The sequence below is a fragment of the Anolis sagrei genome, chromosome 2 (assembly GCF_037176765.1).
Source record: "Anolis sagrei isolate rAnoSag1 chromosome 2, rAnoSag1.mat, whole genome shotgun sequence".
NCBI lineage: Eukaryota > Metazoa > Chordata > Lepidosauria > Squamata > Dactyloidae > Anolis > Anolis sagrei.
The window spans coordinates 25,419,008-25,433,802 of record NC_090022.1 but is presented as its reverse complement, the minus strand read 5'-3'; the positions used below and the strand labels follow the sequence as shown (position 1 = coordinate 25,433,802).

The 14,795-nt window shown below is 45.5% G+C and overlaps 1 protein-coding gene across 2 annotated transcripts; it reads left to right on the top strand.

The window, feature by feature from the left end:
- The first annotated feature begins 14 nt into the window (after positions 1-14).
- LOC132765096 (zinc finger protein 271-like) lies at positions 15-14,702 on the top strand. Of its 2 annotated transcripts, XM_060759268.2 has the most exons (4): positions 15-318; positions 4,075-4,151; positions 7,050-7,124; positions 9,986-14,702. In XM_060759268.2, exons 2-4 carry the CDS (start codon positions 4,118-4,120, stop codon positions 12,244-12,246), a joined length of 2,370 nt encoding a protein of 789 aa, XP_060615251.2. In that variant the 5' UTR covers positions 15-318; positions 4,075-4,117; the 3' UTR covers positions 12,247-14,702. The 2 variants fall into 2 exon arrangements, with proteins under 2 accessions (XP_060615251.2, XP_060615252.2); XM_060759269.2 differs by lacking the exons at positions 15-318; positions 4,075-4,151 and adding an exon at positions 7,702-7,798 and having other exon boundaries at positions 7,062-7,124.
- Positions 14,703-14,795: the final 93 nt, after the last annotated feature.

Here is a 14,795-nt window from a genome sequence, read left to right as displayed (position 1 = left end):
CTCCTCCCTGCCTCCCTCCCACCCCCAGCCCAGCCTTGCTCCAGCCCCTTCCTGTGTGTCCTCGCAATTCCAAACCGATCTGCAACCCAGGGAGAGCGGGAGAGCCTCAATCATTGCCCTCGCCTCTTCTGCGCCTTGATGCACCCAAGCCCAGCCGGGATGGCCAGATGCGGCTGCGAGCGGGCATGGCATCCCTTGGGAGAGGCAACACGGATCAAGATGCTGGGCATGGGAAGAAGGGAAGGATCCCCAGCCTAGGCTCTCCCCACCGAGCCAGCCTCTCCATGGAACAATAAAAGGGATCCATCTCCCTGCTGGGTAAGGAAAGAGGCAAACCGGTCTACTGTGGAGATGATGATGGAGGGAGGAGGGATGCTCTCAAAGATGTCTTAGGGAAGGATGCGGGAGGAAAGGAAACAAGATCCAGATGCCAGTCCTATAGCTGTCAACCTCCTGTTGCCATTTCTTCTTTCACACCCCGAAGGGAGAGAGCCAGGGCAGCTTTTGTCCTCAAAATTAAATCCCACCCAAGGCAGGGATGCCACACAGGGAGCCTCTCTTGTGCAATGCCTTCCTCGAAGGGAGCAGCAGGGCATCCAGAGGGCCTCTTTCAGAGTCCAGCTCCAGGCACCCCAAAACAGTCCGTAAAGCAGGATTAGGAAATTCAATCCCACATATAAAGGTAAAGGTTTTCCCCTGACATGAAGTCTACTCGTGTCCAACTATGGGGGTTAGTGCTCATCTCCATTTCTAAGCCAGCGAGCCGGCATTGTCCGTAGACACATCCAAGGTCATGTGGCCAGCATGACTGCATGGAGTGCTGTTACCTTCCCGCAGAAGTGGTACCTATTGATCTACTGTATAAATATAAATATTGTATAAATATGTGCAGATGCAGACTGTGGCCAGGAAATCAGAAGACGCTTACTTCTTGGGAGGAGAGCAATGTCCAGTCTTGATAAAATAGTAAAGAGTAGAGACATCACACTGGCAACAAAGATCCGCCTAGTCAAAGCCATGGTATTCCCCGTAGTAACCTACGGATGTGAGAGCTGGACCTTAGGGAAGGCTGAGCGAAGGAAGATAGATGCTTTTGAGCTGTGGTGTTGGAGGAAAGTGCTGAGAGTGCCTTGAACTGCAAGAAGATCCAACCAGTCCATCCTCCAGGAAATAAAGCCTGAATGCTCATTGGAGGGAAGGATACTAGAGACAAAGTTGAAGTACTTTGTCCACATCATGAGGAGACAGCAAAGCCTGGAGAAGACAATTATGCTGGGGAAAGTGGAAGGCAAAAGGAAGAGGGGCCAACCAAGGGCAAGATGGATGGATGGCATCCTTGAAGTGACTGGACTAACCTTGAAGGAGCTGGGGGTGGTGACGGCTGACATGGAGCTCTGGCGTGGGCTGGTCCATGGGGTCACGAAGAGTCAGAGACGACTGAACAAATGAACAACAACATAAATATGTGAGAGGAAGCCACAGGGAGGAGGGAGCAACCTTGTTTTCTGCTTCCTTGGAGACTAGGATCCAGAACAATGGCTTCAAACTACAAGAGAGGAGATTCCATCTGAACATGAGGAAGAACTTCCTGATTGTGAGAGCTGTTCAGCAGTGAAACTCTCTACCCCGGAGTGTGGCGGAGGCTCCTTCTTTGGAAGCTTTTAAATAGAGGCTGGATTGTCATCTGTCAGGGGTGATTTGAATGCAATATTCCTGCTTCTTGGCAAGGGGTTGGACTGGATGGCCCATGAGGTCTCTTCCAACTCTTTGATTCTATGATTCTATGATTCTATGATTCGACTCACATTTACATGTTTTCGAACTGGTAGGTTGGCAAAAGTTGGGGCTAACAGCAGGAGCTCACCCCGCTCCCTGGATTCGAACCACTAACCTTTGAGTCAGCAAGTTCAGCAGCTCGGTGGTTTAACCCACTGCACCACCGGGGGCTCCCCCAGTGATATATAATTGTTATTATTCAAAATTATATACAGAAGACTTTTTTGTTAGCAATTCAATGGCATGTTTGGCATTCTTTTGTCACAAAGAGACACAGGCAGTGAAGCTAGGTCCAAAACTTCATCTTGTGGGTTTCCAGACATTATGGTCATTTGTTGGTGTATAATGATCCGTCAACATATGTTCTTTCTATGCTCATTATTGATTCAAAAGGTTATTTTCCCTAAAAAGTAATGCCAATCTTTCAGTCAGCAAGTTCAGCAGCTCAGCAGTTTAACCTGCTGCACCACTAGGGAGCCCTAAATCCCACAAACAGCCTGCAAAATAGGCTATAGCAGGCATGGGTCAACTTGAGCCCTCAAGGTGTTTTGGACTTCAACTCCCACCATTCCTAACAGCCTCACACATAAGCAGTTGAGGGGGGAAAGGAAAGGGCTGTTAGGAATGGTGGGGGTTGAAGTCCAAAATACCTGGAGAGGCCAAGTTTGCCCGTGCCTGCTATAGCCTATTTTAGTATCGAAGCACATCATATCTCAGGCTTAGCAGTACCATTAATCCCCTGAAGTATGTCCAGGAAAGCTATTTGTCCAGCCTCAAAAGCAAATGTAAAACTCCATTCCACTTTGATAAGGAAGCCATAAACTGCCATTGGGGCATTTGGGCCTCATGAATATCTAGGCTAGAGATTAGGGTATATTGAAAGATTTCTAGTTGATAGCTTATTTGTAATTTTTGTATCCTGCGTTTTTACCAAATGGTTCTGATGCCAGAAAGAGTGAGTAACTTGTTGCCATTCAGATCCTATGGGCTCTAATTCCCATGATGTCTGGAACTTATGTGAATTGTGGTGCAAGACATTCCTGTAATTTTCAAAATCAAATGTCCAGATCCTGGGTTGCTGTGAGTTTTCTGGGCTGTATGGCCATGTTCCAGAAGTATTCTCTCCTGACACTTCACCAACATCTATGGCAGGCATCCTCAGAGGTTGTGGGGGTGCTATCATTATTCTCAGTGCTGATGGATACCATCAATATAGACTGGGGAAAGTAATAACACCTCTCTCTTCTGCATTTATTAGACCTCACTGGAGTACTGTGTCCAGTTCTAAGCACCACGATTAAAGAAGGATATTGATCACCTAGAATGTGTCCATAGAAGCGCTACCAAAATCAAAGGTTTGGAAGCCAAGCTCTACAAGAAGTACTTAGGGAATTGGGTATGTTTAGCCTAGAGAAGAGAAGGTTAAGAGCCATGTTTAAATATTGGAATATTGGAATGGATGTCATATTGAAGTTGGAACAAGGACATGGAGCATGGATTCATATTACAGTGGAAAAGATTCCACCTAAATATTAGGAAGAGCCTCCTGACGGTAAGAGCTGTTCGGCAATGTAATATGCTGCCTCAGAATGTGGTGGAGTCTCATTCTTTGGAGGTTTTTAAAAAGCAGCAGGATGGACATCTGTTGGTGGTGCTTTGACTGTGTGATCCTGGACAGCAAGGGAGCTGGAGCAGAGAGGCCAGGAGGTTGTTGTTGCAAGAGTTAATGGCCCATCTACACTGCTATATAAACTATCTAATTTGAACTGGATTGTATGACAGTGTAGACCCATATAATACAGTTCAAAGCAGACAATGTGGATTATCTGATTTGATAATCTGGATTATATGGCAATGTAGATCCATCCAATGTGATCCATCTGCAGAACGGGGTGGGCTCCTGCCCTTACCCTAGCTCCTGCCAACTTAGCACTTCAAAGACATGCAAATGTGAGTAAATAAGTAAGTACTGCTTTAGCGGGAAAGGCATAAGATGCTCCAAGCAGTCATGCCGGTCACACGAGCAGGAGGTGACAACACAGGCTCCTTGGCTTGGAATGGAGAACAGCACCACCCCCAGAGCACCGCCTCTAAAGCTGGAAATGAAAGGAGAAGCCTTTGCCTTTGTTTGTGTTTATGTGTCTCATTGTATTGTAACAAGGCACTGAATGTTTGCCATTATCTGTTTATACTGTAATCGGCTCTGTGTTCTCACGGGGAGAAAGCTGAGAATATAAATAAAGTGTTGTTATTATTATATTAACTGAAAAATGTGGTTGATGGTGCATGTTTCTCCAGGTGAAGCACTGCAGAAGCTTATCCAGAACTACAAAGTGACGATATGCAGGAGAGCTATGAGAATGTGATCTCTCTGGGTAAGAGTTGCCCTCTCTTTGTTATGAACGTTTACCTTGAATCAAAAGAGGTGAAGCAAACCACCTCTGGAGCAGTTTTTAATGTTAAGGTTTACATGTCTTTCAATTGACATTAGATGTATGCACTGAGGACAGGTTTATCCAATGCTATTTATCCTGAACTGTCATGGACTCACGTGTTGGTTTCACCACAACTGTTGAAAAAAGGATGATGGATTCTAGACTAGATGTGAGGAAACCGTGGTCTTTTGGCTGTTTTGAACTAGCCATATTGGGTGGGACTGATGAAAGCAGCAACCCCAAATCTCTTCTTTGGTGCAAACCTTTAATTAAAAATCAGTGCCTGCCTGCCTCTATCTATCTATCTATCTATCCATCCATCCATCCATCCATCCATCCATCCATCCATCCATCCATCCATCTATCTATCTATCTATCTATCTATCTATCTCTGTGTGTGAAACACAGATAATTTAATGGAAAGTACATCTTGGGCATGTTTAGCCTGAAGAAGAGAAATCTGAGAGGAGATATGATAGCCATGTGTAAATATGTGAGAGGAAGTCACAGGGAGGAGGGAGCAAGCTTGTTTTCTGCGTCCCTGGAGAATAGGACGCAGAACAATGGCTTCAAACTACAAGAAAGAAGATTCCGTCTGAACATGAGAAAGAACTTCCTGTCTGTGAGAGCCGTTCAACTGTGGAACTCTCTGCCCTGGAGTGTGGTGGAGGCTCCTTCTTTGGAGGTTTTTAAACAGAGGCTGGATGGCCATCTGACAGGGGTGCTTTGAATGCAATATTCCTGCTTCTTGGCAGGGGGTTGGACTGGATGGCCCATGAGGTCTCTTCCAACTCTATGATTCTATGATTATAGATGAACTCTTGGACCTCACAAAATCTGAGGATGTCTGTCATCAGTGTGGGTGAAACGTCAGGGGAGAATGCTTCTGGAACATGACCATACAGCCCAGAAAACTCACAGCAACCTAGATTTTTTTAAACTGAGAGAATATCTCTCTAGGTCTTCCAACATGACTTTAACTTCTACTGGAAGTTAACTATAGATTTGCACTGGAAGACTTAAAGATTGCTAGAGATGTGTTCTAGAATCCCCAAGCATAATTCTGTAGTCAACTTCCCATGGAAGCTAGCCAGCAGAGTTACTCTAGAAAACTTAGAGCATGTCAAATGCAAGGCCCACAGTCCACATCTGTCCCTCCACGTCATTTTATGTGACCTGTGAGGCTTTCAACATAGTCTTACAACTACAGCCAACCTGGTGGCGCAATGGGTTTACCCTTGTGCCAACAGAACTGAAGACCGACAGGTCGGAGGCTCAAATCTGGAGAGAGCACAGATGAGCTCTCTCTGTCAGCTCCAGCTCCCCGTGCAGGGACATGAGAAAAGCCCCCCCCCCCCCCCCCCCGAAGGATGGTAAATCATCAAAACTTCTGGGCATCCCCTGGGCAGAGTCCTTGCAAATGGCCAATTCTCTCACACCAGAAGCGACTTGCAGTTTCTCAAATCGCTCCTGACATGGGGGAAAAAATGTGACCTTTGAAGACTACCATAAGGCTGATGTAATCCTTTTTAGATGTCATGGGTTGTGCATTGTTCTTAACACTCAAAAAACACTTTTCCAGAAAAAAAAGGTGGGGGTTATTAATTAAGTTTCTGGAGGGGTGAAAAGAAGAGAGAATGTGAAAGAGGAAATGGTTATATCTATAAAACAAATATGTATACAACATGTATTTTAGAATATGCTTGATTGCAATTAAGTCCCGTCAGTTTCAGAAGGTCATAAACTTCCTGAGCATACCTAGCACAAGGAGATTAGAAAAACTTGAGAAACTGAAACATATAACCTCAGGCTTCAGAGCACACCACATTTGAATGCTTTCTTGCCTTTAAAATCCCTGCAATCAGAAAGCAAGTGCATTGGGAGAGTATTGCAAATCACATATTCGCCTAATTGGCTAGTTTTCTGTTTTTGTTGTGTTTTTAATGTAGATGAGCATTGATATTCCTACTGATTAGATAAGAAGACTTTTAGAGGTTGTGTTTGCCCTTGTATGTCGGATGTTACATGAGCCGTTTTCAGGCCCCTTTTACAGTGCCAGATACAGTCCACATTATCTGCTTTGAACTGGATTATGTGGCAGTGTATACTCATATAACCCAGTTCAAAGCAGATAATGCGGATTATCTGCTTTGATAATCTGGATTACATGGCAGTATAGAAGGGGCCTTTGACCCCTTCCACAAAGCTGAATAAAATCCCACATAATCTGCTTCGAACTGGGATATATGGCAGTGTGGACTTATATAACCCAGTTCAAAGCAGATATTGTAGGATTTTCTGCCTTGATATCCTGGGATATAGGGCTGTGTGGAAGGGCCCCTTGTCTCCTTTGAGAGAGAGAAAGTGGGATACAATACTGATATTGGGTTGTTGTAGGTTTTTTCGGGCTATATGGCCTTGTTCTAGAGGCATTCTCTCCTGGTGTTTCGCCTGCATCTATGGCAAGTATCCTCAGAGGTAGTGTAGACCTCACTACTTCTGAGGATGCTTGCCATAGATGCAGGCATAGATGCAGGAGAGAATGCCTCTAGAACATGGCCATATAGCCCGAAAAAACCTACAACAACCCAGTGATTCTGGCCATGAAAGCCTTCGACAATACTGATATTATTACTAACAACAATAACAATTATAATGATGGAAATAATGGAGAAAGTGTAGGTGAGGTGGGTAGCACAATATGCACAATGTTTAGATGTTAGGAATGTTTGTCTGAATGATTGCAGCAAGAGTTGGGTAGAAATGACTGAGAAATCAAGACACTGAATGTGCTATCTTTCTAAAGTACACCTTTCCTTCTCTACGTTAACCACACAGCAGAGGAAATAGCAATCAGCTGGCCCCGGATAACTGCATTTGCTGAATCACACAGAAGGAGAGGCTTGGCATCAGGTAATTTATTCTGGGAAATAACTCAAGCTCCTTCTTCACGGACATATAATGTGGATTAGGTGATTAATCTGGGTTATATGGCAGTGTAGAAGGGCCCATAGGGTCATTTTACACAACCATATAACACAGAATATCAAAGCAGATTATCTACACAGGGGCGGCTCAACCCATTACACAAAGTAAGCATTTGCAGTATAGTTGATTTTGCCCAGGGGTGCTCTTGAGGCGCTCTTGGGGAAAAATAGACCTTGACATATGCAAGTTGTAGTTACTGGGTTATAGTTCACCTACAATCAAAGAGCATTCTGAACTCCACCAATCATGGAATTGAACCAAATATGGCACACAGAACTCCCACGACGAACAGAAAATATATATCAGTGATTGGTTGGGGGGGGGGGGGGGCAAAATACTGTTTGCTTACCATTGAAAATTACCTAGGGCCGCTTCTGAATCTACAATATCTGCTTTGAACTGGATTATCTGAGTCCACACTGTCATATAATCCAGATGTGTGGAAGGGGCCTCAGAGGCTGCAAAGCATTTCTTATTTTTCCTTGTATTCATCCTTTTTCAGCAGAGAAAGAGAGCCAGTGTGGTGGCGATTCATTCCAGGATTTGTCTGACCTTTAAGGAGGTATCCAAGGTGTCAAAAAAAAAATCCCATAAATAAGGTCAGCACCTTCAATAGCTGCTTTAAAGTTTGGGTGAAAACCTGGAGTGGATTGACCATAACCTTATCACTCCCAACATGAGAGCCACCCTGCAGGATGTAGCAAAGGTCTGAGTGGGGGCCCTTCCACACAGCCCTATATCCCAGAATATCAAGGCAAACAATCCAACGGTATCTGCTTTGAGCTGGGTTATCTGAGTCCACACTCAGATAATGTGGGATTTTCTGCCTTGATAATCTAGAATATAGGGTTGCGTGGAAGGGCCCCAAGTGTTGTGAGGCTCCTTTTGCACTTACAACCAGATTGAGACAACAGCAACAACAAAACTTTATTTATATACTGCTCTACCTTCCCAAGGAGACTCAGAGCGGTTACCTCCCACAAGCTCTGGTTAGTACCTAATGTGGTTCACAGCTAATATGAGAAGTGACTGGAATACACCGTTGATGGAGTGAAATTAAATAAGGAAAAACACTACTAAAATGTCAAGGGGAGTCAGTATGGAAAAGCTTTGCTGGAGGAAGAAACTTTAAGGAAGAGGGAACCTCAACTCGCTGGTTTAAGGAAAAATGACGTTCCAGGCAAAATGTTTGCCTCCTCATCTGTCAATGGCCAAATCTAGAAAGGAGTTGGTTAAGCAGAAAATGCAGAAAGTCACAAAGGCAGAAAGGAAGCAGGTGAGGGGAGGGAGGGAGGAAATTAGGTACAGATTTGATGGTTGCTAGGCAATGCCCCTTTCTTTGCAACTCCTCTTTAATTGCTTGCAGATGAGGAGCCCGGTCCTCCAGGTTACTCTGGGAACACAAAGATCACAGTTCAGAGCCTGCAGCCTCCATTGATGTATATGGTAGACCTGTGAGATTCCCCTTTCCTCAGCAAAAAAAAAACATCCAGGATTTTCTCCGTGCTCTTCTCAGCAGATTAAATTAGACTGGGTCCATCTCTACAACTTCATGGGCAATGTGGACTTCGATAATTGCTAGCCATGGACTTAATTGATTAAACAGAATAAAACATGTCTTGCAGGATGGCTTTTGAGATCATAATCTTTTGGAAAACCAGAATCTTTTGGAAGTATGGCCTTTTGGAGATTAATTGGGATTCACTACCATTTGGAAAATCATAACATTTTTGTAAAGTATGATCTTCCCGATAAAAGATAAAAATTCGTTTGAGTGAATCTTCTCTTTAGTGGTATATATCCACTAGTAATCATGCAAGGCAATTCAGGTTTCTCAGTTGTTACACAGATATCCCTGGTTATCCCTTTGAACTGTTAGGAACAAAGAATTATGCCAATGCACAAAATATATAGCAGACCTTCAGAAGTGTTATTTCCGTTGCCCAAAAACATCTTGGTTTAAATCATGCTCTCAAGAGACAAAAATAGTCTTTGTTAAAAAATAACATAGTTGGTTTACTTACAAACTTATTGTATTCAGCATACAGATAAATGGCTTATCAGTTGAAAGTTTAAAAAGTAAGTTCTCTAAGGCATTCTGTTGCAGTCTCTTCTCTGTGTTATGTCTAATGTGTAACAAACACTGACTATACAATACTGACTGAACACTGACTTCTAAAATTGAGTCTCAGTCTGAATAGATCCAGAGCTGATCACATGGTCTGCAGTCCTTCCCATAACCTCAAACAACATAGAGTTAAGTGAAAAACTGCATACCAATACTTGAGTCAATGCTTGCTGAGTAATTGCATGCATTTAACCCTTTCAATGCCTCACTCACATTTCTGTAATTAAATTAACCAAGTTAATTTAATATTTCTGACAAAATGAACAAAACCTTGGGCTCAAAATCCTTTTATTCTTAGTGTTATTTACAGGGGTCTTGGTGAATCTTAAATTACACCCAGCAAGCTTCAGCCATTGTGGTATAGTGTTTTAATGTTAGATCCAAGACTCCATGAGAACAAGGTTGGAAATCGTGCTCAGCCATGGAAACCCAATGGGTGACTTTGGGTAACTCACACTGTCTCAGCCTTGGAAGAGGGCCAGAGGCATTTGGTTGGTCTTTATAGGAAATGGGTTGGAGGACTTAGATGGATCTGTGATGTCACCAGCAAGACTCAAGTGCTGGTGACATCAACATGATATTTTGACAAAGTGAAAAAAGAGTTGTGATATCAGGTCTATAAACCCATGACTGTCTTTTCAATTTCTCTTTCCCCAAGTTTCCTTTCCCAGACCCCAGGAGTTACTGGATTCTCTCGTTGTTCCAGCAGATGATGGGATGGTGGGTGACAATGAACATGCGAATGACGATGAAGGAGGAGGGGAGAAAGATGAGGTGACACAACAAGATGGAGAAAAAAGAGGAGGAGGAGGAGATGGTGATGAAGGTGACATCACAGTTGAGAAGATGGATGCCCAGGAGAATTCAGTGCCAGAAAAGTCCAAGGAGACTCCCGGGTTTGAACAGAAGGCCCAGCCCAGCTCAGATGAGCAGCTGAAGAAGCCCTTGGGGAAGAAGCAATGCAAAGCAATCACTCACCGTGGCTTAAAGAAGTTCTCAACTCGTGGCCACCATGGATTGCTAGGCCACATCAGCCGCTGCCACGATTGTGGCAATGGCTTCAGCTTCAGCAAGCGCTCACGGTTGTACACCAGCACAGAGAAACCCTTCAAGTGCAATGAGTGTGGCAAGTGCTTCCGGCTCAATTCCACTCTGGTCACCCACCAGCGACGGCACACTAGCACCAAACCCTACCGTTGTGCCGAATGTGGCAAGAGTTTCAGCGTTGGCTCAGCCTTCATCCAGCATCAACGCACACATTCAGGCAAGAAAGGCAGCACAAGCCCGGCCCGGCCCTGTGAGTGCAATGTTTGTGGTAAGAGTTTCAGTCTCCCAGCCCATCTCATCAAGCACCAAAAGCAACACTTGGAGGACAAGCCCTATAAGTGTGGTGAGTGTGGCAAGGGCTTCAATTGGAACTCACACTTGGAGCGCCACCGCCGCATCCACACTGGGGAAAAGCCTTATGTCTGTGAGGACTGTGGCCGGGCTTTCGCCTGGAGCTCCCACTTGGACCGGCACCGGCGGACACATTTTGGCAGCACCCAAATGGCCCTCCCTTGCAAATGCTGCTCAGTTGAGCCAGACAGTGCAGTGAGCAAGGCCAGCAACAAACCTTACCAATGTGACGACTGTGGGAAAGGGTTTGGCAAGAACGGGGCGCTTTCCAAGCACCGGCGGGCTCATCATGCGGCCGAGAAGCCCTATGTCTGCAAAGACTGCGGCAAGAGCTTTGGGCTGAATGGGGCCCTACTTCAGCACCGCCGGACCCGCCATCCAGATGACTCCACCAAACCTTATGCTTGCAAGGACTGTGGTAAGAGCTTTGCATGGAGCTCCCATCTGGACCGGCACCAGCGCATCCACGCTGGTGACAAGCCCTACAACTGTGAGGACTGTGGCAAGGGATTCTCACAGAGCTCCCACCTGGAGCGGCACCAGCGCATCCACAGAAGCACCGAGCACCCACCCTGCCACTGCACAGACTGTAGCCTTGTGGGGACTCGCCGGAAACGTCACTGGGGGGCTTTGCTGCCCTGCAAGTGCAGCGACTGTGGCAAGAATTTCCTCTGGAGGCGTCCGGCCTGCAGCAAGTGTGGGAGAGGTGGCGGGGAAGGGGTGCGCCACCAAGGCACTCAGACTGGCGAGAAGCCTTATTCTTGCCTTGATTGTGGCAAGTGTTTTGCTCAGAACTCAGCACTGGCCAAGCACCGCCGCATGCACACCGGGGAGAAGCCCTACAAGTGTAACGAGTGTGGCAAGAGCTTCAGCGTGCGCTCCAACCTCTTGAAGCACCAGCGCACCCATCTGGGCGAGAAGCCCTACAAGTGCAGCGATTGCGGCAAAGGCTTCATCCAGAAATCGGACCTCACCAAGCACCGGCGCATGCACACCGGGGAGAAGCCGTACCACTGTGATGTCTGTGGGAAATGCTTCAGTGTCAGTTCCAATCTCATCAAGCACCAACGCATCCACCTGGGCGAGAAGCCCTATGCCTGCGGGGAGTGCGGCAAGGCCTTCATCCAGCGCTCAGAGCTCACCATCCACCAGCGCACCCACACAGGAGAGAAACCCTACAAGTGCAGTGTCTGTGGCAAGTGCTTCAGCCGCAGCTCCCACCTCAACCGCCACCAGCGCACCCACAGCAATGACAAGGGCTCTGGATTAGCTCCCGCCACCTTGCTTTCCACCCACACTACCAAACCAGCCACCTCCTTGCCCGTCTCTGCTTTCTCAGCCTCTTTTGCTTCACCCGGCCCTCTCCCTATGTTACCATCCTTCCCTTCTTCCCCATCACCTCTGTCCATCCCCTCTTTGGACCTGCCCTGGGCCCTCTCGTTCCCCTCCCGAGGTTTCCCACAACCGTCCTTCCCTTCTCCAGCCTCTTCGGGTGCCCAGGCCTCTTCTTTAATCAACTAGCCCAGTGTTTCTCAACCTGGGGGTCGGGACCCCTGGGGGGGTTGCAAGGGGATTTTAGAGGGGTCCCAAAGACCATCATAAAACATATATTTCTGATAGTCTTATGAATCCCTTTGGCAGAGAAGGCTGCCTGTCCTTCCCTTCCTTTTTAGAAACAAATTGTGAATCCTCCCACCAAAAGCCCTCCTCCACTGTGATTGTCTGGCCTCTCAGCCAGCCACCCAGCCAAGGGGAGGGCTGTTTCTCAGACTCCAAGCAGGAAGGGAAGAGCAGGCATGCTCAGTGCATGGCAGTGTGGTGCACAAGTGCAGACAAGGGAGAGTGTGTGTGGCTGGAGGGAGATTCACACCAGCGAGTCCCTTCAAGGCATGGGGATTCTGTGTGGGAAGTTTAGCCCAATTCTATCGTTGGTGAGGTTCGGAATGCTCTTTTTATTGTAGGTGAACTATAAATCCCAGCAACGACAACTCCCAAATGTCAAGGCCTATTTTTCCCAAACTTCTCCTGTGTTCACATTTGGGCAAATTGAGTATCACACCAAGTTTGATCCAGATCCAGCATTGTTTGAGTCCACAGTGCTCTCTGGATGTAGGTGAACTACAAATCCAAAACTCAAGGTCAATGCCCACCGTGTTGGTCATGGGAGTTGTGTGTGCCAACTTTGGTTCAATTCCATCGTTGGTGGAGTTCAGAATGCTCTTTGATTGTAGGTGAACTATAAATCCCAGCAACTACAACTCCCAAATGATAAAATCAATCACCCCAGCCCCACCAGTATTCAAATTTGGGTGTACTGGGTATTTGTGCCAAATTTGGTCCAGTGAATGGAAATACACCCTGCATATCAGATATTTACAATTCATAACAGTAGTAAAATGACATTTATGAAGTAGCAACAAAATAATTTTATAGCTGGGGATCACCACAACATGAGGAACTGTATTAAGAGGTTGCGTCATTAGGAAGGTTGAGAAAAACTGAACTAGCCCCTCTTGTTTCCCTCACCAGTCTTTTCTCTCTTGATGCCCTCCCCTTCTTTTTAGCAAGCACTTCCCTTCTGCAGAGTCCATGTTATCTAACATGAGTGGCAATTACTGATGCATTGTCAGGGAATCTGGTCTGAATTTTTGTCAGAGATGTAAAGGAACTATTCAACGTACTGAACCCTTTTCCCTACATAGATTCACTGTCCCAGTGAGATGAGAGGTGCTGACCATTGCTGCCTCCTGTATGTACCTTCTGAGTAGTCCCTTTTCTGTTTTTGTTTTTTTTTTTTCGGATTTGTCTCTGCAGCTTCCTCCTTTTTGGTTATGTATGGGCCTTCCCAAAAATTGGGAACTGGGATGCTAGAATAGATAGGCCTGATCTAGCACTGGTCTTCTTACATTTTGATGTTTCTCATTGTTCCTCCAGTTGTCAGTGTTTGGCTAAGCAATCAACTATCTTCTGTTCTTTTGTTTTCTTCCTGAATTTAAGCTTTTAATTCTTCTAGCACAGGTTTTCTCAACCTGGGGGTTGGGACTCCTGGGGAGTCACAAGGGTGTGTCAGAGGGGTCACCAAAGACCATCAAAAAACAATTTTATGTTGGTCATGGTTCTGTGTGGGAAGTTTAGCCCAATTCTATTGTTGGTGGGGTTCAGAATGCCCTTTGATTGCAGGTGAACTATAAATGCCAGCAACTACAACCCCCAAATGTCAAGGTCTATTTTCCCCAACCTCCACCAGTGTTCACATTTGGGCATATTGAGTATTCATGCCACATTTGGTCCAGGGCCAGATCCATCATTGTTTGAGTCCACAGTGCTCTCTGGATGTGGGTGAACTACAACTCCAAAACCCAAGGCCAATGCCCACCAAATCCTTCCAGTATTTTCTGTTGGTCATGGGAGTTCTGTGTGTCAAGTTTGCTTCAATTCCATCATTGGTAGAGTTCAGAGTGCTCTTTGATTGTAGGTTAACTATAAATCCCAGCAGCTATTAACTCCCAAATGGAAAAAAAATCAATGTCCCCCAACCCCACCAGTATTCAAATTTGGGTGTATCAGGTATTCGTGCCAAATTTCGTCCAGTGAATAAAATAGATCCTGCATATCAGATATTTACATTATGACTCGTAACAGTAACAAAACTATAGTTATGAAGTAGCAACTAAAATAATTTTATGGTTGGGGGTCACCACAACCTGAGGAACTGTATTAAGGGGTCGCAGCATTAGGAAGGTTGAGAAACACTGCCCTAGAAGAATCCTCCACCATATGTGACTGTGGAGCAGAACAAACAACTCCACATCTGTATGCTTGTCCACAATGCCCTGCCTCATGCACAGAAGAATTGTTTAAAGCTACAGACAATGTGGTTGCTGTTGCTCATTTTTGGTCAAAAATTCTTTAGCTGTGTGTGCTCCCTCTATTTTATCAGTGTTAATACTTATTTATGCAATGCTTTTGACACAAAATAAATATATATGAATAATAGGAAGTCTACAGCTTTGAAAAAGGCAGATGATTCAGAAATCTTTTTTGTGACACAACTTATGTTGTGACATAGT